A 27,123-nucleotide genomic window follows, 5' to 3' on the forward strand; every position below is an offset into this window, starting at 1 on the left:
ATCTGTGAATTATGTTGTTCACGAAGTTTTCTCTTGCAGAAAATGCATCATGAATAGCGTTTCTCAGTAAGAACCTGCTGGCAGAAATTTGCCATTTTAGAATCCAACAATGTAAGAACCTGTTTAACCAAGCAAGATCAGGCAGGTTCTTAATTATATCTGGCATGGGTTACAGTTAAATTATGAACTCTTGTTACAGAGGCAACACTACACGTATACATTCTGTTATCAGTTCAGGGGTAGGCTTATCATAATACAGTTGTAAATAAAGACTGTGTATTTAAGACATTTAAGGACCACCTCAAACCCAAGCTCATTTATTTTTTGGTAATCAACAACTACATCGCCTTCATAGATATTAAGAACCTAATAAGAACCTACTTAGCCTAAATTTCCAACAGTTAACTACCCCAAGATACAAGAACCTATTTTGTCAGACTTCAAAAAGAGTAGAACTGTATCGCACAACCTCGTTCTCAGGCTCTCTCCTTTTCCCCAAAAGAGGAAGGTAACAGAGAGGCTGGGAAAGAGTTGAATAAGAAGTCGCTAAAATTAGAAGTATAGTACTGCTCTAACTTCCTCTGTTTCTGTCGTTTGGTGTGGCGAAGGTGAAGTCAGCCGTATATTTTTAGATCATATAAAAGGAACGGACTTATGACACACAATGCCAAGACATTAGAATGACTAAGGAATAACAAATTCAAGCCGGAAAAATTGTTTCCTAATATGGGTATGATGACTTGAGCCCACTTCACTACATGTAACAGCTTGAAGTCAACTTGCATTTTCGTGGCCACACAAGGTTGTTTTGTACTGTTTATCACTTATTCTTGCTGTTGAATTGACTCAGCATTATTTTGGAATACATGGAGGAGGAAGGAAATGGTTTTGATCCATTTTTCGATCGACCTAGGCCTCAACGATCTCTCAACGTTGTGCTGGCGAACCCAAGAGAAACTGGGGTTGTAGAATTTCTGGCAGCTATTAGAGAGGGAAATCTTGATGAAGTGAGCTTAAGATTTATAAGCTTAATTAATGCTGAGATTTAGCTGAAGGCTTAAGCTCGTTAAACCTAAAGGAACTAAAGAAATTGACGTATAATAATTGAAAGATTTCAATATATATATAAAAAATATAATTGTTAACAAATTTGACTGGAGCTCAAGGTAAAGTCAGAGTTAAAACATTAAAAACAGCATCTGTTCAGGTAACTGTAAGTTTAATTGACATTTGAAGAAAAGAAAACAAAGTTGCTAGTAATAATTTTAGCTTTAAATTTTACACGAGACTAGCCAAAGCAAGCAATCTTTACTGCACCTTTCAATAACAGGTGTCAAGTTTGCCCAAATATCAAAGGTTTCATGTTTTGCTGCAATCAGTCTGCTCCTCAGATCTCTCAGGAAACTTCAAGGGGTTCAGAGGGTCACATTGACATGTGATTGGTAGATTTCGATCCATTTTGTTCTTTTTTACCAGGTTCATTGGTTGTTGTTGTAATAATAAATTATTATTATGACTGATAGAAGCCAAAAGCTTAATTGTTAGGTTTTGAACTTCAAGGATTGTCTGTTATCAAAAGGCGTAGCGAGGGCTTGATTCTTTCCTCATGTAAGAGACTTACAGAGATTTAACAGATGCTGTACAGCACATGGTATAACTCACAGATCTTTGCTTTGACTGTTTTTTCTTGGTCATGATTATTCACTCACGATAACCAGCTATGAGACGCATGGCATGGGTTTGTGCAGAGCTACCACATTCATTCAGTGGTGTTGTCTTGGAAAAGGAGACATTTCACTCTCTCAGTGCAGTGCCTCAGTCTCCAGCCAGGTAGTGGTTAAACAGTTAGGACCTTCTGAGTGAATGTCTCAAGTGACAAATCAGTGGATGGGTTAGCATCCCATCTAGGGGAAGAGAAGCATTTGTCTACTTCTTGCTATACTCATGCTATGAAAACAAGTATAAATTGCTGGATCACGAAGCCAGCCAGCTAGTCTGATATTCGGGATTAGAGGAGACATAAACTTAAGGTAGAGACTGCAGTGCATCATGCCAAGTGGCCCATACAGCCGGGGCTTATCCTAATTTCTGTCAGTAGCGCTAAGTGACTAGGAGTATTTCTGCTTCCCCCTGGATGAGATGCTAGTCCACCACAGGGTTACTCTCCAGCTTCAAATTTGTCCCATTTATACACCTGGGTGGAGAGAGGCACTGTGAGAGTAAAGTGTCTTGCCCAAGAACACAACACAATGACCCCGGCCAGGGCTAGAACATGGACCACTTGACCCAGAGTCCAACAGTTAACCTTAAGGCCATCACACCTCCATAACATAAACTTACCATAACCTGGAATTTTCACTCTTGCTAGGCAAGGACCATTTTCAATGTTAAGAAGTTGGATCCTAATGTCACATGGACTCGGGGAGAAACAGGATTACATCTTGCAGCAAGAAATGGCTACCTGGAATTTGTAAAGTTTTTAATTGAGACTGGAGCGGATGTGAACATAAAAGGTAACTTTGCTAATATGATTACAGTTTGTGTGGTCCTCATGATGTCAAAGCTAGGGAAAAATTGTTGTGATTGGGAGTTAATCCTTCTACCCCACTCTTACTGAGTAGATAGCATATAGAAGAAGCTGATCACACTGACAAAACGAAACTGTGGCCCTCTTGGTGTCAGGCATGTTCGTTACATCTTTATGGAGGCAAAGCAAAGCAAACCAACAAAAGTGTTTTTATTAATTTGGGTTTTAAGTTGGCTCAACTCAATGGCCACCCTACCTTTGAGGCAAACAACCCTCCACCCAATAAGAATATTAAATGTTTGATATTAAGGATTTAATTTACCCTGACCACTAGAATGATAGCATTGGGATGTCACAATTCTGTTAGTCACTGAGTTACAGCGTCTTTTTAACTTAGTCTTGTAGCTATTTTAATGAATATTTTATTGTATATAGATAAATAGATAAATAGATATTTTTAATTCTAATCCTTTTTTTTAAGGTGAAATGTCATAGGGCCAACCTCTGTTTCTACCATTTCAAGATGAATTTTGTTTTTGTTATAATTATATCTTGAATAAAACATTATTTGTTGTGTTATGTTATGTTATGTTATGTTATAAATTGTGAAAACACCCAAATCTCAAGCTCATAATTTAGTTAAATATCGTCACGTAAACTTAATTTAATATTATGTTGCATTATTTTAGAACCACGCAGAAAGCTCCCCATCCATGTAGCTGCGTCAAGTGGCCATGCTGATGTCGTAAAAATTCTCATAGAAGCTGGTTCCCCTTTAGACGATGTGGATAGATTTGGACGATCACCACTAATGTGGGCAACTAAAGGAAGATATGTTGAAGTTGTAAAGGTTTTGCTCCAGGCAGGGGCATCTGTGACTTCACAAGGAAATTGGCATGCTCTGCATGAAGCGTGTAAAGCAGGTTATACGGAGCTGGTTCAAGTGTTAATAGATTCAGCGGCACCAGTAAATAATCCAGTTCAGTGTGAGTACTCCTACATGTATGCATTTGGTATCGTGTAGGTCAAGATACATTATTGATCATGTACGTCATGGAAAATTGTGCTCTTACTATAAATTTTAATTATTATTATTATTATTATTATTATAATTATAATTATTATTTAGTCATGTTGTGCTCTTGGGTGGGATAATTTATTCTCTTAAGGCTGATTTCCATAATAATTTATTATGATCATTGTTATGAGGGTGTATTTAAACACAAAATGGCAAAATGGTGAAATGGCACTACTAATAAGAGTCTTGAATGTAAAGTATAGTTGTCTAGAATTAACCACTGTCAAGTCTGTGATATTTAAGCTAACCTGAGCACTATTCAGGCTAACTGTAGTCTGTACCAATTTGCCATTTTGCTATTTTTGCGTTCTAAACATGCCATTGTTAATGATCATTGTCTAATGATCAATCTTTCCTAAACAAGTTGAGCAATTATTGCAACTGCCAGTTTCCATAATTCCATATGATTGCCATGATTTCATCAGAATTAAAAAACACCAGTTGAGAGAGGGCCTCTATCAAACAACACACTGCATTCTGGCAAATGGTTCATCTCTGGAGAGCGGTTTTCATATGACCACAATGATCACTTTGATCGTTATGACTGAAGTCTATCTCAGTGATTGATCATGAATTGTAATTTGCAACATTTGCTACAATTGAACTACAATTGCTGCAGAGTTGTTTCTATATATGAGGGGTGTGAATTGGGGTTTGAAAATCCGCAGATCCGTGCCCTTTTTTCACCAAATCTGTCGATCCGCCAATATTTTTGTTCAAATCTGAAAGCACAACCACATACAGAAACAAAAGTGTAAAAATTCAAAGGTAAACTGGTAAATAGGAATGCCATTTTTATTTTCTCACAAATAGTAAAGAAGACAACATGCTTGATGACTATAACACAATACAATTCCAATAACAGTCACACACCTGAGTTAAATGAGCTTCGTTCGAAAAAAGAAATAATTTGGATGAACTCATAAATGTATACAACACACCAACCAAGGCTGAAGAAAGATGTTTGATCCAAATTTCAAGACCCAAACATCAAGACAGGTACAATCCGGAATTGGCGCCAAAATTCACAGCTGATCCACGATCCACTGTGTTTTGAAAATCTGCAAATCCGCTTGATTTAGCGCAAAAAATCCACAATCCGTGCACTTTTTAAGGCCAAATCCGTTGATCCGAAAACCTATTCAGCCCCCTTATATATTGATTACAATGATTGCTGAAATTATTTTCAGAAATCATTGTTAGTAATAGTGATTGCAGCGTACCTAGGGTGCGTTTCTTTTAGAAAATCCAAGATTGGATTCTTCAATCTGAAAACGGATTTTGCTTTTCTTTACTAAACAGATCAATCCAAGATCACTCAGATCATGGTGCATCAAAGGAACTGAAGAATCCTCACCCAGATTGGATTCTTCGGTTCCTTTGACGCACCATGATCCGAGAGATCTTAGATTAATCTGTTTAGAAAAGAATGGAAATCAACCTTTAATGCCTGCCTCTCTATGTACATACTCAAGAGTACAATAAACCTCGCAACGATATAGGTTCAACTGCCCCTTGTTTCATTAAAATTGATCATATTAAACATCCTGTACAGTGATTCCACTTTGTGAACTTAAATAATTTTAAAAGCAAATTTTTTTTGCCAAACCTTCACATAGCTGAGATACTCAAAGTTATGTACAGTGAATCACTGTCAGTAGTGAGCCCCTATATTTTTCCGAAAAAGCATCGCTCTGAATACCTTTGAGCAGTGAATTTTACAAAGTGTGTTGCGGACATAATTTATAGGAGAAAACAACTACAGTGTATGTAACGGTGAATTAATCAACATGACACGATCATGGGCCAAAGAAAAATTCTGAGTCCCTGACAGGAATCGAACCCATGACCTCCCGAACACCGGGCGGGTGCTCTATCCACTGAGCTACGAGAACTCATGGAGAGCAACGTCATTTAACTGAGTTCATATATGACAGGTGTCCTGCATACTGCAAGGATCAACACTATTGAAGTCATCGTGAGTAGTGATAAGTTAATAAAGATGGTGAATTTTAAGCTCAGTAATGAAATGTGAAGATGAATTAATCAACATGGCACGAGCATGGGACAAAGAAAAATTCTGAGTCCCCGACAGGAATCAAACCCATGACCTCCCGAACACCAGGCAGGTGCTCTATCCACTGAGCTACGAGAACTCATGGAGAGCAAGGTCATTTAACTGAGTTCATATATGACAGGTTTGATTCCTCTCAGGGACTCAGAATTTTTCTTTGTCCCATGCTCGTGTCATGTTGATTAATTCACCTTCACATTTCATTACCGAGCTTAAAATTCACCATCTTTATTAACTTATAACTACAGTGTATGTTGCACGGTCATGGAGCCACAAATTTCATGGAAATTGGCGAAATCCTGTGAAATTCACAAAAACACGCAAAATACTGCGAAAATCACTAGAAATCGTACCAAATACATGGATGCGGTACAACATATTTGAAACTTTCATGTATCTTGGCTGTTGGGGCTGTTTACACTGTACTTGCCATAAACTTGCAAATTTATCATGAAACTTTGTCACTGCAATGAGGGAACAACATATCATCTCAAAACTACCAGGCGTTCTTAGATTAATGTTGCGAAAAACTGGGCACTCACTGTGGCCACAATGTTAAAAGCCTTGCCATTGGCACATAATTTTCTTGAGCGAATTTTAATTTGTTAAAAGAGCAAAATTGATGATGACCTCTGTTAAAAAGAACCTCATGTCAAACAAATACAAACACCTACGATAGTGCAAACAAGTTGCTCAAATTTTTCTGCAAAATCACTGGTTTTACAGAGGTGACACTTATAAGTAGTCAGTGTTTCTGATGCTGCTTTATTACATAGGCTAACAGGCATCATTTTCCGACAAAAATTGGCAAAATTGCCATTACATCTATTTTAATTAGTTAAAGACGTTCAGCAAATCAGTGCAAAACTGATCGAATTTGCAATTTTACAGCAAGTAAACAGCCCCAACAGCCAAGAGACCTGTCTTTGGTAAGATTTCTAGCAAATTTTGTGGCATTGCGTGTTTTTGTGAATTTGGTGGGATTTTACAGCTCCAGGTCTGTGCGAAGTTTCAGAAGCCCTGTGTGACTTAAAAAAAAGTAAACAAGAAAATATTTGAGGTGCCTTTAGAACTTTTAATGATGAAATGAAGTGGAAGAAAACAAAGGCAACAATTAACTGGACTTCTTAACGTATTTATTAGATTCCGGTGGTGCTCCCTGGTCACCTCTTCACATTGCTGTTCGGCAGGGACATCTGGATTGCGTCAAATTACTTATCAGGGCTGGGGCTAATGTGAACAGTGTCAATGCTGGCAAGCACACTCCTCTACACGAGGCTGCCTACAGAGGATATGACGACATAATATTGGAACTTCTTCTCCGCGGGGCAGACCCGCATGCAACCAGTAATCAGAAGAGAACACCCCTACATGAAGCTTGTATTCAAGGTACTGTATGCTGTCTTCAATCACCTCCACCATAACCTTAGTTTTTATTAGAGCTCTTCCTTAAAATGATTAATGCTTTCCTACAGAGTTAAAAATTTTGGCTGTTGAAAACCCCCTGGACTCTGAATCAAGTCTTCTGAATTCAAGCCCTTACCAGGGTCTGACATAAAATTATGTTGTGTTCTGTCAAGAGAAAGACACTGGAGCACAGTGTCTCTCTCCACCCAGTTGCTCAAACAATACTGACAAAGTTTATGCTGGGGATAATAACCCTGCGATGGACTAACATCCCTTCTAGGGGGAATAGATTGAAATTCTCCTGACCACTTGATTATTCTATGTGGATTGGAAAGTTCTCAGTGAGGGTGTGCATTGGTCTAAGAGCAGCCACTAGACTTGAATCTACACTTAACCAACACTGACAGTGAAAGCTATAATATCCATTAACTGGGGTTACTATGCATCATGCAAGCATTTAGTGCTGCTCGTTTCCTTTATGAAATTGGCATTTGGTAATTATTGAGAACTGCGGCCTGTTTAGCTTAATTGGTAATTGTAGAGTGCCAGACTGCTGTGTGGGAGGTTGATGGTTTGAGCCCAAGATTGGATCAACACTAACAGGGCCTGAAAATAACTGAGAAAAGAATATACTGCCTTTGTTATTACATCTGCAAATGGATGGAAGTTCAAGCCTTCTTGGATAAGGACTGTTAACTGTATGCCCTGTCTCCATTAACGAACCCACACACTTGTTGCAAAGAGTAGGACTTGCGGTTCCTGGTGTGGTGGTCTGGTCTTGTCTCACAGTTTGGTGTTTCACATAGGGTTAACTGCATAGCGGTTTTCTGCCTTGGTAAGAATTGTCCAAGAAAGATTGCTAAATGTTTACGAGCTAAAATCCCTACATCTATGTCTGTGAGTGAAAAAATTGATCTTACAGTTGAACCTTGATTATCCGTACTCATTGGGACTAGACAAAATAGTCCAGATAATTGAAAATATGAATATTAATGAAGGACAAAACTGTTTAAATGAAGCAACATTTAATCGTGAGACAACACTTTTACAAATCGTTTGGAAAACAATATGGTCTCCTGCACATCTTGAATCACTCAACTCTGAGCCAATCAGAACTCATTCGAGTGTTCCTCATTAGTTATGATGCGTGCGAGCGCTGCTTTTGCTCTTTAAAAGCAAAACAAACTCACTTTTGACTGCACTTTTCAATGCTATTAGTTTCAAAAAGAATATTGGTATGGATCTTGATCATGACTAATAAATATTCATGACAAAAATGGGACTAGAGAAAAAGTCTGGATAATTGAGAAATCCGGATAATTGAGGTACGGATAATCGAAGTTCAACTGTACTGATGGAGTTTGTTGTAACACTTGCTTCAGGAAATGTGAAGGCTGTGGCTATGCTTCTGGATGTTGGCAGTAAAGTCAATGGCACAGATCTATTACGGGATACACCTCTTCATATGACCCTTAGAGCTGATCATGCCTATGACATTGCAGTCCAGTTAACGACTATTCTGCTCCAGTATGGGGCATCACCAACACTCCTTGGACGTGATGATGACATGCCGCTTGACATAGCGAGACGAAGTGGCCAGAGTTACTGCTTAGAGTTGCTGGAGATTGCTCTTGGTAAGAAGAGTATGGCGGCAATGAGTACAATAATAATGATACAGTTGAACACCTATTAAGCAGCCACCTACTGAGCAGCCACCCCTATCAGGCGGCCAGCAATCAAAGTCCCAATGATGGCTTTTCTATTGTTTCTACCTCTATTAAGCAGCCAACCCCTTTTAAGTGGCCACAGTCCATTTCCCTGAGGTTGCCATTTAATAGGAGTTCGACTGTAGTTTCATTTCACATGTTTAGTTTTAATAGTTCTTTTTACTCAAAAAATAGCGCCTTTTTATTCTAGTTAGATTTAATTAGCGATTGAGGACCAACAGGTTTGTCAATACAACTAAGGCTAATTTGCCATGGATTGGCTGAGTGGAACGAAATAAGGGGAAAATGTTTTTCTCACACACTATTGTGCCCTGGGGTTAGATCAGGAGACCTTATGGTTGCAGGTTGCAAGGAAGGTGGTACTCTGGGATAGGGGAAGGTGTGGTCTGGGAGCCGAACTCTCGTGGAAAATTTTTAAAATTGAGGTCCTCAGCAGGGTTGTCATTAAGTTTTAGTTCACCTGTAGCTTTGATCTTCACACTTGTAACAAACTTGTTACTTTATGGGTGAATTGTATCAACTACAGGCAAGTTCACCTGTAACATCAAGGGTCCATCAAACATAGTCAGCCATGACAAGTGTTACGGGTTACGGCCCTTATTGACAGCCCTGCTCAGAAATGGGATTTCCGGCATTCCGAGGGGCCCAAGTTAGTGTGTTGTAATGCATGCCTCATTTATTTAATTTAGGGGGGTCGACTGAATTCCCTGAACCCCCTAGATCTTCCCCAGGCCCCAGTCTATCAGACAGAACATTTTGTACACACTGGGTAAGCAGCTGTTTTGTTTTGTTTTGATCACTTTCACTTACCTTCCCACCAGAGTCCATTGTTAGAATCCTTAGAATTCAGTTTACAGTGTGCTGTGTTAATATACAAACCACATTACAAACAATACTGGATGACGATGATTTGTCTCTTAGCTCTGGCTGGAGCATAGGCCATTGATCACTTCAGTTCTCCATCAGCTTCGGTCCTGGGCAAGCCTTTCTAGTGTGTTCCAGGTGTGGCCCCACTTCCTTATTTCAGACTCTTCACCCCTTCTCCAGGAGTTCCTCGGGTGACCCCTCTTCCCCTTGCCCTGAGGGCTCCATCGCATACTGGAAAGCTATCACTATATTATTTTCAATTAATACTTACAATACCAGTTCTGGTATGTTGTTTGCTGTACCTTTTTGGGGTCTACAAAAATAAAGGTGGGCCTGCAGCATGCAGTTACATGTAGCTTTGAATAGCAACCAGTGGTTATGTGAAAAAGTTGTTCTCTGTCAATTTATTTTCATGAAAATATGTGATTTCAAGTAATAGCGGCAATGTTTTGACATTGCAAAAGTTCAAAATAAAATGAGGCCTGAAACTACTGTTAAATCAAAGTCTAAGCTTTGGCTGATCCACAGCATCATCCAAAGATTAAAGTTTCAACATCTAAAAGATGTCAAATGTTGTCAAGTTAAAAAATGGAAAGGTCAGAGTTTGTGCTTAAATGTTTGAGCACAAACCCCGACATTTGCATTTGAAACTTCTGATAATGACATCTGGAAGATGTTGAAAGTATGTTGTTTTTATTTTGGGTATTTTCATATCGAAATGCTTTCTGCAAGCCTTTATCTTATTATTATTACCTTCAAAGCTCCTCAGGGCTGACGTGTCTGCTGATTAATACCGGTATGTTAATAATATATTTTATTGTCTTATTCTAGAAATGCCTCAGCCACTAACACGGATTTGTAAAGTTCACTTGAGAAAACAGTTTGCCTGCCATTGGAATGACATAGAGGAGCTTCCACTGCCAGTGACATTAAAATGTTTTCTTATAGATGAAGTTTAGCTCAAGATTGCATGTCTCTGCAAAGAGAAATGAATTTTAAACATTGACTTTTATAAAATTGGTGAACCTTGGATGATTGAGAGAAGTTTTATTCAAGATAGCATAATTATTTTCACAAACAATTGCCACAGGCATCTTGTTTGGAGACTGTGAATGTGGGCACACTCGTTGTCACATTCATTTTTATGTATTGAAAATGGTGCTTTGGTACCACTAAATATTGCATTCTTTATCACATTTTCACAGTTGTCACATACACCGGTTAAAGTGTAGCTCTCTTTGTTAGTTGTGTAACCTCTGACTTTCTGCCATTTGTTCTCTTCGCTGTTAGTAGGGCAACAGTGATGTAATCTAGAGATCACGGGTTTCACCCTACCATACCATGGCCAGTGAAGTTTTTCTTTGCGTGATGTTGTCCCAGTTTATTTTCTAAGCCGATGCTCAGTAGGAAATTCCCAATAGGTGTTGTACTTCCACTTTGTAATATTATATAATTTACTTGCAGTAACTAATTCAATCTGTAATTTCCGATGCCTCTTAGGATAGCCTTGCCGTGCCCCTCCTCCCCTACTAAGCCACTTCCTCCCCAAGAATGATTTACTTATTGGTACTTTTCAGAGGTTTTATCCAAATTTTGTTGAGCTGAGCATGTACCTCAGTATAGATTGGGAGTCTCCGCTGGGATTTTTGAATTTTAAAACATTTAGACTGGTGTACTAACCGGTGTGTATAACTACCTCTCTTGTAAATAGATTGGTACCTTTCTCAACAAAGTAGGCCCACTCACACATGGATTGATATTAATATTACTTCCTGTAGATGCATAGACCCTGGGGTGGGGGGGGGGGGGGGGCACCTTGTACCTTTAAATTAAAAGGTTCAAAAAGCATTTAAGGTACCTCCTAGGGTGTTCAGCCTATCACTTTCGTGGTACGTTTAAGGGTATTTATGAGTAGAAGATCTTTCAAGCAATTGCTTTATTGCTACGAAAAATTAGGAAAGTGTTTTATTAGTTAATGGGTTGCTGTAGAATTGGTACCTCTTAGGAGTGAAAAGTATTTTAAGTCACACCCACAAAACAGGGCCTTGGTACCTCTTAGGAGTTCTTTTCAAAATTCCCGATTCATGAGCATCCCTGTCCTTTTTGCAAAGGAGTCCCTCCCTAGGGCATAGACCACTTAATGAATTAAATTAAAATTGTAAGTTAGTTAGCACCCGTAGATAGGTTTTAAAGGACATTCATGGCAAATAAAATGAGGTGTAATGCTTTGCAAGATAATTCAGTTAAACCTCCATGGGTGAACACCCTTGACCCCAGAAAAAAAAAAAATCTGTTTAGGTGAGGTCTCGTCCTGTTGGAGGTTAAAAATGTAGTGTTTGTATGTAGCTGGGGCCTTGACCCACGTCCAAATACAGGAGGGGTCTGTTAGTGGAAGTTCTACGGTATTTGAGTTGTTGTAGAAAATATTCATACCACTCCCACTGAATGGTGTAATTTGGTTTTACTCACACCCACTCAACTGTGGGAATTGCTTTTTATTTATTTCCAGTGATCTACGTTGGGACAGGTTTGGATATTTTTTGTAAGCACATATTGTAAACAGAAGATCAAGCTCAGAATAAAATTTGCCTTATTATCTCTCAAGCTGTTATAAAAGTTACTAACTATTTATAAGGTTGCGTTTATGTTCCACTGGGATTAACGATTTCAACCACAACCAGTTTGGGTTGATACCGTTGATGTTTCTCAATAGAACACTACTTTTCCAACCATTTTCGGTTGAAATGTGGTAACTCCTGGGAATAGTCCTTACACAAGCTACAATCACGCACATTGATCAACCAAACCAACCGAAAACGGTTTTCCCTTAATAGAGCACAAAAACACCCAACCAACCCAATTAATTCAACCAGAAAGGGTTGATCGCAATAGAAGACAACCTCTAAGTAAACAAAAATACCACACTAGGATTTTATTGTAAACAATAACAGGTGAGGTGCAGCAATATCTGATTTATGATCTATATTACCATCATGTAACATGAAACACTAATAAAATTCTCTTCTTTCTTTTACTGCTCATTATGAGAAAAGAATTCCTTGTTCACATTCTTGTGTCACCGACCTGCCCAGAGTACTTTTTTGCAAGTCTTTTATATTTCTCGGCTTCTTGTGTATTCTTCTCTACACCGTCACCTATAGCATACATTCGACTGACATTAGCACAACCCCATGGGTGCATCATTTCACAGCTTTTCAAAGACAGTTCATATGCTCTTTTCATATCCTTTGGAATGCCATCTTTCCCCATGAGATATATTGCACTTAGGTTGAAGCACCCATTTTTATGTCCATAGTCGCATGCTTTTTGAAACAGTTGAACAGCCTTGGATATGTCTTTTTCTATTGTCGATCCAGTTACTCCATTTTGATAGACAAGTCCAGCATTGTTGCAAGCTCCAGCTTGATTTTTCTCACATGCTTCATGAAACAAACTCATTGCTTTCTCGGGATCTTTATGTTCTGAAAAAACAACAACAACAACAACAAATACAAGTGAATGTATGAAAGAAGAAATATTTGAACTGCAAAGAAAGATGTGCAGACATTATTGATCAGTGCAGTTATACACACATCAACTTATTAAGCAGTTGTGGAATTAAAGCCTGAAAAAAATTCATCGGTTGGAATCGTGTTCAAGCCTGATTTTCTTTTCAGGCTTTATTTTCACATTTGCATAAGTTGTGGGTATAACTGTGATAATCAATAATTAAAATTAATTTTTGTCTTCATTTCTTTCTCTGCAGTTCAAATATATGATCTTTCATGTATTTTCACTTGTATTCTTCACCATCTACAAGTATATTATGAACTCACAATGTGACCAGCTCCCAGTTGGCTTGATAGCTCAGTTGGTAGAGCACTGCACTGGTATCACAGAGGTCATGGGTTTGAATCCCATTCAAGCTTGAATTTTTTTCAGCTTTAATTTCACAACTGCTTAAGTTGTGTGTATGACTGCCATGATCAACAATGTCTTCAAAAAGAACAAATAATAAAAATAATGTGCATTTTAATACTAGGAAAACAAGTAGATACTTGACATGCTAGCTTACCAAACACCTTTCATGGTGGAGATTTGATGGATTTGAAAATTGGTTTGACAATGTCGATGATGATTATGGAAATGAAAATCTAATTTTTGCCTTCCCCACTCTTGTTCAGTTTTGGCGTGCGATAGCGGTAATTTGCAACATGAGAAATGTCATGTCAAATTTTCAAGAGAATTTAAACCTGGACATTGCCTACATGTAAGTCATAATTCTTTCATGGATATTGCCTCAGTCATACTTTTTTTCTGGCTGTGGCCGTGTTTGAACAGTAGCTAGTTTAACACTTATCCTCTGAGAGGGCATGCATTTTTTTTGTACAATCATTACCCATTTTCTTAATCCTGGTTCAAAAATGATCTGTATCTTCTCACTCTCATGTTCTTTGTAACTAATTCACAAACACTAAACAAACTCGTGCCTATTTTCCACTTAGTGTGAATTTCTTTGTGATGATACTGAACAAGATCAACAATCCAAGATCATTCACATCATTTCACATCAAAGGACCAATCAGTTGTTGCCCAGAGTGGATTCAATGGTTCCTTTGACACATCTACTGTGATCAAAGTGATCACTGATCTTGATCCAGAAAAAATAATAAGGGATGCTAGTCGCAAAAGTTGAATTAAACCCTTAAAGGGGAACAATTTAGGCATGACTAATAAATCGTTTTATTTGACCCATAAAAGAGATATGACAGCATTTTTTTATTATGTCTTTGAATGCACCTCAAAAGATACCTTGATGGCTAAAAAGAGTGGTGTTTCATCTACAGTTTCTCCCTGAACACCCTAAGCAAGACCAAAATTTGTGATTTGCACCCCATCCACTTAGTGTGACGACAAGCATTCCTGACCTTTTCTTGTGTGGATCCCTGCCCCTCGGAATAAGGCACCCTTTGGTAAAGTCTGTGTATGAGGCTGGAGCTTATCACAGTTTCTGTGGCACGCAGCAACTAGGAATATTTCTACTTCCCCCTAGATGGGATGCTAGTCCATCACAGGGTTGCCCCCAGCATTAAATTTATGAGTAGTTATTTTATACACCGGGGTGGAGAGAGACACTGTGAGAATAAGGTGTGTTGCCCAAGAACAGAACACAATGCCCACGGCCAGGACTCAAACCTGGATTGCTCGTACTGTAGTTGAGCACACTACCATGAGGCCACCACACCTCCACACAATAAGGTACCCTTACTGGCTCCTTACTTTTACTGGTGAGAAATATGTTTCCCAATGCCAAGCAACTGTCATAAACATTGAGCTCTTTACAGTTGTTCTCATATAGTTCCATTGCTTTGGCAACGTCATTCTCCACTGTCATGTAAAACTCTGCTAAGATGTGGCAAGCTACGACAGACAGAATAATATTACTCATTAGGTAAGGTGATGGTTACAAAAGGAGAAAGGACTAGGGTGAGACAAGAGCGTGGCTTTTCTTACCCCATTCCCCCCCTGCTGCACCAACTGCCTCTTTTGGATCAACAATTGAAAATGGGCACTGCATGCAAACTATTAGTAAGATACTAGTAGCCAGCCAGGCTCATAGTGTAATTGTTAAAAGGACAATCATGATCACAAAATAATCTTGAAATCTGACTGTAATACTGTACATAAATTTTGATTTTATTTTTTGTTGGAGGTGGGGTATAATTTTGGCATAAGTCATAGGGGTTGGGGCAGTGGATGTAAAATAGAACCAGGCCATTATGAAGAAAACTGATCAATTAAATTGTTTAGTGAGAGGAATAGATAGCCAAATTTTATGTGAATAAACAAATAACGTTGACCAGTGCATCCACTGTCAAACTACTTCAGGGCTTCAGGAACTCCATCAGCACTCATCTTTAAGAAATACAAAACATGTACCATGTTTCTGTCAAGTTATAGATGGTTTTCACTTTCACGCAACGAAAAAATAAATCGAAAACTATTCAGAGGATAAGTCAAGAAATTTTCATAATTGTAGGAAACAGGTAAAGAAGACACTTCTCCAAGTTCTGGGTCTCTGCGTTTTCCCAAACTTCAAATATTCGTTGAAATGTTTTGCGCAAATTTACAGAGCCCAGTGTGGAGCCGCCATGTTGGTTTTACTCTCTGTGCTCCACCAACATGGCGGCTGGAAAATAGTGCAAACATCTGGAACTTACTTTGGAAATCTAGGCGACTGATTATCTGAACTGAAACAACAACCATTTACACAAGCACTTTTCCTAACACTTTAACTCCTAAAAAGGCTAAAAATCAGTAGATAAGTGTGTATTTTTGCACGAACGCGATCGAAGCGGTATGTCACACACCGCCATAGCTCTGAACTTCAAACAGCGCTGGTTTCCAAACCAAGCACGCTATTGAGCTGAAAAGTTGTAAACCGATGTAAATTTAGATCCCCTTATGCCTTATGAGGATAACAATTTTCGTGGCTCTTTAGTTTTGGATTTTGGAATTTGATGACATCACATGAAAACGATCTATAGAAACACAAGTGGAAGTTTGGGGGAATGAGAAATGCTGTGGGAACACGAGCCACAAGCAAGTGTTTCCACAGCTTTTTTGAGTTCTCCCAAACTTGCATGAATATTTCTATAACTCGATAGAAACACAGAGAACATGTTTTCTATTTCTTTTAGAAAACACCGTGATGAAAAAAGGAAAACAACTTGTTAACTTTGATTATCAAAATGTAAATTCTCTTTGCTCGCGCCATCATTACTTCAACAGCTTGTGCTAGTTCTGTGTTTCTATCGAGTTGTAGTATAAATCTACTAGTGTTCTATCATGAATGCTGTCCTCTGATTGGCTACGCTACTATCTATTCTGTGATAGATAGCGAGTAGTGTAGCAGTACGCCCTTGTTAACAAAATGACGGCCGCTTATTCGCGTTTTCGAGGTGTCTATGAAGAGGATTTAGATAAAGTATTGAACGAATAGTAGATTTATACTAAAACAATTGGATCATTCGCTCTCGATTTCTATGCGATATTATGCGCCCTCGTCAGCTATCACGCGATAGAAATCTCGAGCTCATAATCTAATTGTTAAATAGAAACACCATTTTTAACCAATCCGCGCGCTTATTTTCTTACGACTTTTTTCTAGAAGTTTCATATTAACTTTCAAAAGCATACATTCCCTCTTCCTTTGACCGTAACACTCGTGTTTGTAAATTTCACCCATCTGCTGGGAAAACTCTTCAGCAACCTCAGCTGCTTTTTCCGCGTTAAATGAACCAAACGGCATCACGTCGACAAGAAAGTACTTCTCGATTTATTATGTCATAAATCCAAGAAGGAAAACTGTCAGGCGTTCCTCGGAGAGCTACGTGCATGCATTTTACAAGCTGTCCACTGACTAATTTATTGCCGGCTAGGGCTGTCAACGTAGGTGACGTCACGGAGTGGTGGCTATTCCTTCTCTTGTAGTTGTCTACGGAGCCTTCCAGGCATGTTTCCTGCTCGAAATATGGGGTGAAAACCAAAGTCTGCTCTCTCTAATCGGGGCCTCTGTCTCCTGTGCTAACCATGGATTCGGGCTGGGCTCAGTTCCGCGTTCTTTATAACTTTGAACCGCGGGATGAACGGGACATCGCTATTCAAGAAGGTGATATTATGATTGTGGCGAAACCAGTCATGGATATGTCGGGCTGGTTAACTGGAGAAAACACTCGTACAAAAGACGTTGGAGAGTTTCCTGGTACATATGTGGAGTACATTGGTGATGTAGAAGAGCTTCCTGAACCAGCGAAACCTCCCACTCCGCCTCCGAGACCTCCACGGAGAAGGTTGACCGGGGGAAGCAACGCACCAGCAAGGCAGGAGTCAAACGGTCAGTGTGATTCTTGTTGTTGTCTCTATAACCGTGTTTATTGTGTTTTGTTTTCACCGGAACTAGCTGAAATAACATCTTTTCTTCGTAGTTGGCCCTTAAGAGAGAAATCTCAGCTGCTTTTTCTACACTATCCGCGACTTTTTGTGGCGAGATCTGCAGAAAGAGTACAGTGGAATTACTCGGCCATAGCTTCCTTATGAATTTAATAAGATTACACTCAATTCAGTAGCCGTCTGCTTCGCACAGTTTTTCGATGTCGAGTGGATGCGTTTGAGTGCTTGGTTTTGAAGGAAAGTATGAGATAAGCAATTCAAACAGTGGAAATTTTAATTTAATGTGCATACTATATATATTGCAACAATGTTTGTTTGTATGAAATAACCTTGTTTATTTCCTTGTATGTTGTGCACAAATGAATACAATGTGAAATGTCGGTAACATAATACCAAAACTAACAATAGCATTTACATATGCTGCCATACGCTTACACTGCATCATCCTCAGACTTATGAAATTACAACTTTTAAGTATAAAGATGTATATATACCCCGTGATCTCAAAGGATTGCTTAAATAATACAGTATTATTTGCTCACGAGAATGCATTCAAATAAGTTTCCTTGTCATTTGATTCTTTTTCGTATGCCTTCAAATCAAATCAAACACTTTATTAGGCACAGAATTCATAAATCTAACAATTTACAATGAAGCTGTGTGTCCAAAGTTAATCTATGCAAATGAAAAATAGTACAAATTTAAATATTAGCTGTGCTAACTACAAACAGGTCTTAAGTTTATCTTTAAAAATTGAAAATAGTAATACTGTTATTTACAATCAGGTTATGATACATACACTGTTGAGTGGTTTTCAACTGAATGTTGTAAAACCAAAACAAAACATAAATTATTTACACTCAACCAATCTCAAACTTAAGTGAAACCAAAACCAAAGTAATTGCTTGATAACTTTGCAAGTAAAAGCTAATGATACAAAGTTCCGACGTTTCCAGGAAACGTAATAAATACTTTTATTAACCTTTTCCCTAAACTCTGCTTTCTGCAGTTTGAAAATTTTGCAGTATTTCTTTAATTTACAGATGAGAGTGGAGGCCATTCCCTGTCTGAGACCACGGCAATGAGACCGGTTTGGTGTTGCCAGTGTAAGTTCAAATAAATATTTAAATGCAGCTACATGTAATGTAGTCTGGTTTTTGCTTTCTTTTTTCACTTTCCCAGTTTCATAAACTCTTTCCCCTCTCACCGTCCCTTGTCTTCTTCATTTCCCTCTCTATTGACTCTCCCCTTCCCTCCTTACTTCCTTCTCTATCCCCCCCCCTCCCCTCTCTCTTTCACTCAAGACATTCACTTCATGTTTACTCATGTGTTCTAAACACTGGTAAGTCAGGGCTATGGTGACAGCTTGTTCTGTTGTTAAGTTTGTCTTATCTAGAGGTGCCACTGTCTCTCAGGAAAAGTACAGAGATTTTAGCACCTTCCCTGATTTCCCAGCCAAACTGCCTTTAATTACTATGCATACATATAGAGGCAAATTATCCTGCAGTGTTTTACTGAGTCTTTGGTTTGCTTTGATCTTCAGGTGAAGATTTCATATGGGGAGTTGGAAGTCCAGCTTACAGATGTTCAAGTAGGTTTTTGTACTATGCTAATTAAACCTTATGAGCAACCCTTTTATAATTATGTAAAAATGAAGTCACAGTCAACTCTCTCAAAATGCACACCACTACTAATAACATTGTCAGGGTCCTTAGGTTCCTTACCATGAAATCCTGGGTGCCCAGCACAATAAGCTTAATGATATGAAAAAAGTCGGTTTTTCCAGTCACTCAAAGGCAAAAGTAAGTTGCCTGTGGTACACAGGTGCTTCTAGGTCACAGCCCTGAGCATACTAGACACCTCCATGATCTGAAAGTCATGACTGTTTCACTGGTCCTGGCTAAGTGTCATTATCTTTTAATTTTTCTCTGATATAAACAAATTCTTTTGGGCAGACAGCTCTCTAAAATGGACAGCTAGAGCTGTGTCCAAATGTGTCAATCTTAGAGAGAGTTTACTGATACTTGTAGTTATGTAGAGTTCAAGGGGTTTCATTAAATTAAATGATTTCAGCAACTGGTTCTCACAGGTGGGCAAAACGATTTGAACTGAACTTTGTTAGGTAAGAAAAACTTTCCAATAGATGGACAAACCAGACAGGCAAAATTGTAATCGCAGCTGGTCAATCTGCTCAGTGCATGGCCCTTAATGAAACTCCTGGAGTTCTGAGTACTTTTTTACTTCAAGTGAATCGGCCATTTCAGGCATGGATCTAGGGCAAGGGTGCAGGGGCTGCGCACCCTCCCCCCTGAGATGAAGTCTTCTCTTTGTATTCGCTTTTAAATTTGTTTGCCTCATTAGTCAGTTATGCCATTCCTTAGTGGTGCACCCCCTCCTAAGAAAAATCCTGGATCCTCCCCTGCATTTACGATTGGTCAGTAACAGCAGTCAAAGAAAGGTGTGTTCTATAGCCCAGTGCTAGCTGATTTTCCAGTTTGGTTGCTGAATTCTGTCCTGGGAGTTTCTTGAGGAAATTCAAGTAACAGAACTGTAAGAGGTGAATTTTTTTAGGGCTACTGAGAGTAACTTCTGGGCTAGTAGACCTTAGTTTACAGCTACATTTGTACCCCAAAAGGGCAAGCAAGAAACTTCCTTTTTGTGGAACCTTGAGTAATATACTAAAAAATTGTTTCTTTACACAATCTCTTACCTCAAGTCTTGTTTCCTTACTGTTCATGCTGGCTTGACAAAATGAGTGACCTCTCGAAAATTCCGTTGCAGGCTAGAGTTTAATTGGTTTTAAAAACGATGGAAATGAGCAGAAGTAAAACACCAGCGTCTTGACTGAGCCACGTGTTTGTCAGCTAGATATGCGCAATTAAACCAGAAGTCTGATACTTTCAGACTTCAAATCAAATCTTTCCAGGGTCGCTAGCTTCCTGACCTCTTGTTGAGGGGAACAAAGATGCTGGGTATGACATATTAATTTTTTTTCTCTGAATGTTCACGGTCAAGTCAGCAGAAAGTCCAGGAAATCTCAGGACTAGGTGGTAAACTGTATATATAATATAGGCATGTGTTACTATGTATGTATATATAATGATTGTGATAAATTTTTAGTTAGTTGTTACCACTTTTTATGCAGTGTGTGATTTGGCATGGCATCCTCAGTGTGTTGTGGAATTAGTGAAGTTTCCTTGCAAGATTCACAAAAGCAAAGACCAGGATGTGGAGGAAGATGAATATATAAAACTTGTCACAGTAAGTGCACCGTACATTAAATTTAAAGAAGCACAAAAAACACACAGAGTGTAGAATCTATATGTTGCTGAGGTTAGAAAAGGTGACTTAAGTTTGTGAATCTTGTGAGGTACGACATTCATAGTGGACATCTACCCTGCATAGCATAAATTTAGCAGTTTCAGCCAGGAAATTTTACTTGAGGGCCAAAGTGTCCCCTGAAGACCACTTTTAGGGGCCAATAAATTGAAAGCTACCTGTACAGAAGGAAAAAATGCATCAGGGTACCAAGGAAAATAAAGCAGTTGATTAGGATCTATGATAAAATTCATTAAGTGCTTTTTGAAGTGTTTCTACTCAATAAAGTTTCTTTTGAATCAGATACTAGTATGAAGGATCCGTGCATTACAAGAGAACAATCCTTAGGTATACATGACGTAGTCAATGATCAAGGGTTTGCAATGCATTATAGGGCGATCTCAGACACGGTCAGCCATTTGGAAGTTTTCCGATATGAAAGAATCAACACAGCAAAGCAAAAGGACAGATTGACTTCTTTCCTTATGTTGAATGTTTTAGAAGCAAAGATCTTTCAATATGATTTTCTAGAAGGACATAATGTGTGACGAAAGAACCGTTATTGATCGTCAACACAGAGAAATGTAGTTGCCATTATGCCGTATTATGGCGACTAAACCAGAATTTTTGGTCGCCAAGGACAAAATGTTAGTTGTATTGACGACCGTATCGATCACAATTTCGAGCCCTGGGATGGCTTTTAAAATGTTATGCCTGTGTTACAATGTAAGCCTGCAGTCCTGTTAAAAGGAGAGGGCCAAATTGGCCCTTTTTTCATTTTTCTGGGGGCCATCTCTGATTGTAACGCAGGATTCCCACAATGGCGCTCTCTGGCGCACTGTGGCGTGCTCTGGCACTGGAATCTGTTTGTGGCTGAGGTTAGAAAAGGTGACTTAAGTTTGTGAATCTTGTCGGGCATGACATTCATAGTGGAAGTCTACCTTGCATAGCATAAATTTAGCAACTACAATTGTGGACAAAAGTCCTTGGGACACTTATATGGAATGTAACAAGTTATCTGTGTTACAACTGTACTTGTCTGTATGGAGGATTAACTCTAATAATCACCCTTCATCCTTTCTAGAACAATGTGATTCTTTTCAATCTCTAATACATGTTCAAAAATTTGCTTTCAGAATCTTGACGAGTGGGAAGTTAATGATGTTTTGATGTGGCTTGCTGCAACCAGAAACTACCAATATGCTGAGATGTTCAGAGAAAATGAGATTACCGGACCCGAGTTACGTCAACTGACAGACACAAAACTTAGTGAGATGAATATTACAGATGCTTTTCACAAGCAGTCCCTTTTGTTTGCTGTTAAAGAACTTTTCCATGGAGATTCTCCAATGGTAAATACTGATTGACCCACTCTGTGCTACAAAATAATGCACAGAGCACAGTATACTGTAGAATTACAGCTAGACCTAGCCAATCAACATCACTCACAATAGCTCTACAATAAGTATAGGTAATCATATGGTTTTGAGATCAATTTGGAATTAATTTGCACTTGTGAGTTTTTCAAAAAGCTGAAATTTCACGAGCCGGTTCGGCGAATGCAACTTCAGCTTTTTGAAAAACTCACAAGTGCAAATTAATTCCGAATTGAACAAGAAAAACCGTATGATTACTTATTAATGACATAAATGTGAAAAAAAAAAAAAATTGCGTGGAGGAAGTGCCGGAAGATCTTTCTTGAAGCCATATTTTCTCATTCAAGAAAACTTTCAAAGTTTGTGCACAAAGTTTTTGTCATCATTTTAAGTGATATCATTGGCTTTAAAAATTTCCTATTGTCTTTCAGCCAATCATAATCCAGAATTATGATGTGTAATTTGCAGTGGTGTTACACTGTTTGCACTGGTGTTACACTTGAACTGTACTGCCCTCAGCCAATCAGAATCGAGTAATTTTTTGATACATATTATTATTTTACTTAAATCAAGTGGAGGTCTGTAATACTATCAAATACAGAATCTCATTTCTGATAACAAATTATTATTCAGAATTATTATAATTATTAGAATAAATAAAAATAATGGTTATTTATTTTACTCAGTCAAGAAATTTTTAGCTTCAAAACTCATTTTCTGACATTCAAGTGAAACTGATGTTGTGTGAAAGTAGAAAAATAACAACCAAAAAAAATTGCTATTAATATTAACAAACTACCAGTATTTAGTCGTATTTTACAATATTACAACTTTGTGACTCACAGTATTATGTCAAGTAGTTATTTCCTAGTTTTCACTTGCACATTTATCCATGTATCATATTTTTAAATGTCAGTGACTGTCCTTCCCTTTTATTTACAGAGAAATTCAGAAGTATTTAGTGGACTTCAGGCAGCCAAAAGAGGTCAGTTTCTTTTGAATGTACAGTGTATGTAACTCATGTGTTGCATTACAGTTAACTCATAGATTGTAAAAGTACAGTTTTTCTGGAAAAACTTTGAAGAGTAGTGATTGTGGGGATGGTACCCCACTTTGCTATCGCACACAATCATGTTTGTTGCCTCGTGTGTTCCAAACTCACTCTGATGAAGAAATTCATCTAATGGTGTGCTCAAGATTTTCAGTTTTAGTTCCTACTCTGTAGAAACAGTTGCCCGGGCAGCCTTGATTATGAATGTTTTTTATTGTGTTCTTTCACCATAGACAGATTGCTTTATTTACCAATGCAATAACATTATTATTATCACAGTGATGCATGTAATAATTTAATTAGCCATGTAAATTCTGGTCATTTAAGCCAGATGCCTGGTACCTAACATTTGCATGCATTTTTATTAATTTCTGCTTGTGAATGTTGAAAATTGGAAAGATTTTAATTTGAAGCCTTTTCCTTGACCATACCCACCAATAGTAACTTGAAATTTCTGCCTGTTTCAATTCTCAGTGACATCTTTGCAATCTGTAGGTGAACCAAATAAACTACTTACAGTAACATTGAAAATCAACATTCAAGTTTTGAACTGAATTGCTTTTTGAATGTCACATTGTATCAGTTCATTTCAAGGATAGAAGGAGAATGAAATCAAATTTCCATTAAATGAATGGATTAATTTTTTTTTCTGTTATTGGTAATGATGCATGACTTATTTTGACTACAATTTTATTACACAAACAAGATACATTGTATTAATAAATAAAATTAATTAATTAAATAATTTGTATAGCTGCAATATTAGACTTTTTCTTCAGATATTTGATGAAAAGTATTCCTATATGACTGTTATTATAAGTATCATTTTTTGGGGGATTGAATCATTTATAGCCGAGAAATTTGCAATTATGTGAACGTGCCCATACATTCTCTGTAATGGCGTTCCCATACATGCTCTGTAATTTAACAAATACTTTTTCTAGTTTGGGTATTAAAGCTATAGATCTGAAATTAACAGACATCATCTCTGCATCATTATCTATTTTATTTTTGGATTGAATTTTTATAGCCGAGAAGTTTGCGATAATGTGAACGTGCCCATACATTCTCTGTAATAGCGTTCCCATACAAGCTCTGTAATTCAACAAATCATTTTGTCTAGCTTGAGTATTAAAGTTATAGGTCTGAAATTTAACAGACATCATCTCTGCATCATCGTCTATTTTATTTTTGGATTGAATTTTTTGTAGCCGAGAAATTTGCAATAATGTGAACGTGCCCATACATTCTCTGTAATAGCGTTCCCACACAATCTCTGTAATTTAACAAATTATTTTTTCTACCTTGAGTATTAAAGCTATAGATCTGAAATTTGACAGACATCATCTCTGCATCATTGACTTTAAAACTGTTCATTTTGTTTTTGGATTAAAGTATTTTTAGTTAGTAACTGACAATTTTGTAAAGCGTCTCCACGCATAGTTGTTAAACAGTTAATAATTGCATCAAGTCTTCCGGCGACGCTTCAACAGCAGCTCACTTTGTAGGACACAGGAGTGCAGTGTTGCTCTACCGTCTTGAGGTCACTGTTCAAATCTGGCCGGTACAAAGGATCTTATTCCTTTTTCTTTGTTTCTTTTGCTTTTGCTAAGGATGAACAGCGGCTGTTTACAAAACTTACAAAGCTCCGCCGTAGTTTCCATGCAATTCCTTCAGCGCGAGGACGCCATGTATAAAATAATCGTTTGGCATTTTATACCTGACAAAAAGGAGATTTGTTGTTTTGCTTGCCCTGCCGGCTTTTCGTCCTTCTGTGATTTCTTCTTCCTCGTCCTTCTTCTTCCCCTAGATCCGCCACTGCTTAATGACCATTTAGTTAAATAAATCTCCTAAAGTAAGGATGAAGAAACAGCGGTCGTTATTTTATTACTTTGTAGTGTTTATTCAGTTTCCTCCTCTCCTGGACTGAAACAACAAATTGATAAAAACAAACAAAAGAAAAAAAGAAACCTCTTCAGTTGATAACTCAAAACAAAGGTTGTTTCCCTCTGCACAATCTAACAGTGTTATCTTACTTGATTTCTTGAACTACCCAATTTTCCAAACTAATTTTCGTTTTCCTTGGAAGTTCGAAAAATCAGGATTCCAGAGATTCAAAATCAGGGTAAATTTAATTGATAAGGTGTGGATCCATTTGGAGAATGTTAAATAAATGTAATGTTAAGTATTTTTTATTGTAATTTTTGGATTGGTTCTAACAGGTTCCAAAGGAGGTCATTTATTTAAAGAGCAGACTTTTACCTCTCTGCATTGGTGTGATAAGTGCGGCAAGTGTCTTTGGGGACTGCATCGTCAAGGGGTTCTGTGTTCAGAGTGTGGCTATCAATGCCATAGAAAGTGCATGTTTGACACTATTGCTGTGTGTCCGAGGAGAAGAGTTAGAGTGCGAAGAGAAAGCGATGCAGATGGTAAGATCAGATCACACTTATAAGTTGAATAATTTATTAATTGTCAATATAACTAAGACAGAGACAGACAGACAGCAGACAGACAGACAGACAGACAGACAACCACGTTTTGACGTCTTCTGTAACCCCCATCCACACTACATTGAAGAAATTTGAAACAAATGGATTCCATGTTGCCGTGTGTCTGTTATGCAATGTAGCTTACAGATGGTGTCAAAATGCGGTAAGAACAAAAGCGTGACACACAAGCCGTTGGGTTAGTGTTAGGCCTAGTTCACACTAGTTACATAACGACCTAACGACATAACGATATTTAAGAAATAGAAAACGTGTAATGTGTTTCTATCTAGTTATAGAAACACGAGTGGAAGTTTGGGAGAACGAGAAATGCTGTGGGAACACAAGCCGCAGGCGAGTGTTTCCGCAACTTTTTCGAGTTCTCCCAAACTTTCACGTGTTCTTTCACGTCGCTTTCCGCGGCGAGAAAAAGGAAAACAACTTGATAACTTCGATTATCAAAATGTAAATTCTCTTTGCTCGCGCCGTCATAACGTCGACAGCTCGTGGTAGTTCTGTGTTTCTATCGAGTTTTAGTATAAATCTACTAGCGTTCTATCACGAATGGCGGTCTCTGATTGGCTACGCTACTCACCATCTACTCTGTGATAGATAGTGAGTAGCGTTGCAGTGTGCGCTTGTTAACGAAATGACGGCCGCCTCTTGGCGTTTTCGAAGAGTCTGTGAAGAGGATTTAGATAAAGTTTTGAACGACTAGTAGATTTATACTTAAACAATTAGATTATTCGCTCTCGATCTCTATGCGATATTATGCGCCCTCACCAACTATCACGCGATAGAAATCTCGAGCTCATAATCTAATTGTTAAATAGAAACACGATTTTTAACCAATCAGCGCACGTATTTTGTTAGGACTGTTTTCTAAAACAAAATAATGTGACGGCATAATCGCTTAAGCCTAGTTCACACTAGCGACAAAACGACATAACGACATAAGGCCAGCTGAACAATGGAGCATTTTCTTTTGGTCTTTAGATTCCTTCATTTTTTTGTCATACAATATAGGATAAGCATCAATCCCAGTGTCTTTATGTTCATGTCGTCATGTCAGGATGTTCACACTGCAAACATAATGACGTAACGTCGTTGTTATGTCGATATGTCGTTATGTCGCTAGTGTGAATTAGGCCTTATGTTGGTAATGTGAACATCAACTATGTTGCTATTATGTCATTATGTCAGGATGTTTACACTACAGACATAAGATCCTTCTTATGGTCTTACCGTGAAACCTTACA

General features: G+C 38.1%; 3 protein-coding genes across 6 annotated transcripts in view; 2 read left to right on the plus strand and 1 right to left on the minus strand.

Moving 5' to 3' along the window:
• The first annotated feature begins 530 nt into the window (after positions 1 to 530).
• On the plus strand, positions 531 to 12,284 carry LOC110064545 (uncharacterized). The gene is made up of 6 exons (XM_020771607.2): positions 531 to 1,007; positions 2,369 to 2,513; positions 3,217 to 3,513; positions 6,823 to 7,068; positions 8,469 to 8,720; positions 10,512 to 12,284. The coding sequence occupies exons 1-6, from the start codon at positions 867 to 869 to the stop codon at positions 10,637 to 10,639; spliced, it is 1,209 nt and encodes a 402-aa protein (XP_020627266.2). The 5' UTR covers positions 531 to 866; the 3' UTR covers positions 10,640 to 12,284.
• Positions 12,285 to 12,587: 303 nt separating this feature from the next.
• Positions 12,588 to 17,075, minus strand: LOC110064492 (cytochrome c oxidase assembly factor 7B-like). The gene is made up of 3 exons (XM_020771545.2): positions 16,881 to 17,075; positions 14,961 to 15,101; positions 12,588 to 13,162 (listed from the first exon to the last, which is right to left on the minus strand). The coding sequence occupies exons 1-3, from the start codon at positions 16,990 to 16,992 to the stop codon at positions 12,744 to 12,746; spliced, it is 672 nt and encodes a 223-aa protein (XP_020627204.2). The 5' UTR covers positions 16,993 to 17,075; the 3' UTR covers positions 12,588 to 12,743.
• Positions 17,076 to 17,130: 55 nt separating this feature from the next.
• LOC110064487 (phosphatidylinositol 3-kinase regulatory subunit alpha-like) overlaps positions 17,131 to 27,123 on the plus strand; it is a 29,240-nt gene continuing 19,247 nt past the window's right edge. For 3 of the 4 annotated variants that reach the window (XM_020771541.2, XM_089286857.1, XM_089286858.1), the window contains exons 1-7: positions 17,131 to 17,577; positions 18,677 to 18,739; positions 19,177 to 19,224; positions 20,779 to 20,894; positions 22,088 to 22,303; positions 23,270 to 23,312; positions 25,601 to 25,807. In XM_020771541.2, coding sequence (XP_020627200.2) covers positions 17,274 to 17,577; positions 18,677 to 18,739; positions 19,177 to 19,224; positions 20,779 to 20,894; positions 22,088 to 22,303; positions 23,270 to 23,312; positions 25,601 to 25,807 — 997 coding nt within the window. In that variant the 5' untranslated portion in view covers positions 17,131 to 17,273. The remainder of the gene's footprint in view (positions 17,578 to 18,676; positions 18,740 to 19,176; positions 19,225 to 20,778; positions 20,895 to 22,087; positions 22,304 to 23,269; positions 23,313 to 25,600; positions 25,808 to 27,123) is intronic. The other variant, XM_020771542.2, reaches the window with a different exon arrangement.

The sequence above is a fragment of the Orbicella faveolata genome, unplaced genomic scaffold, assembly GCF_042242905.1.
Source record: "Orbicella faveolata isolate gen_17 unplaced genomic scaffold, um_ofav_v1 contig_14, whole genome shotgun sequence".
In the NCBI taxonomy this organism is placed as follows: Eukaryota; Metazoa; Cnidaria; class Anthozoa; order Scleractinia; family Merulinidae; genus Orbicella; species Orbicella faveolata.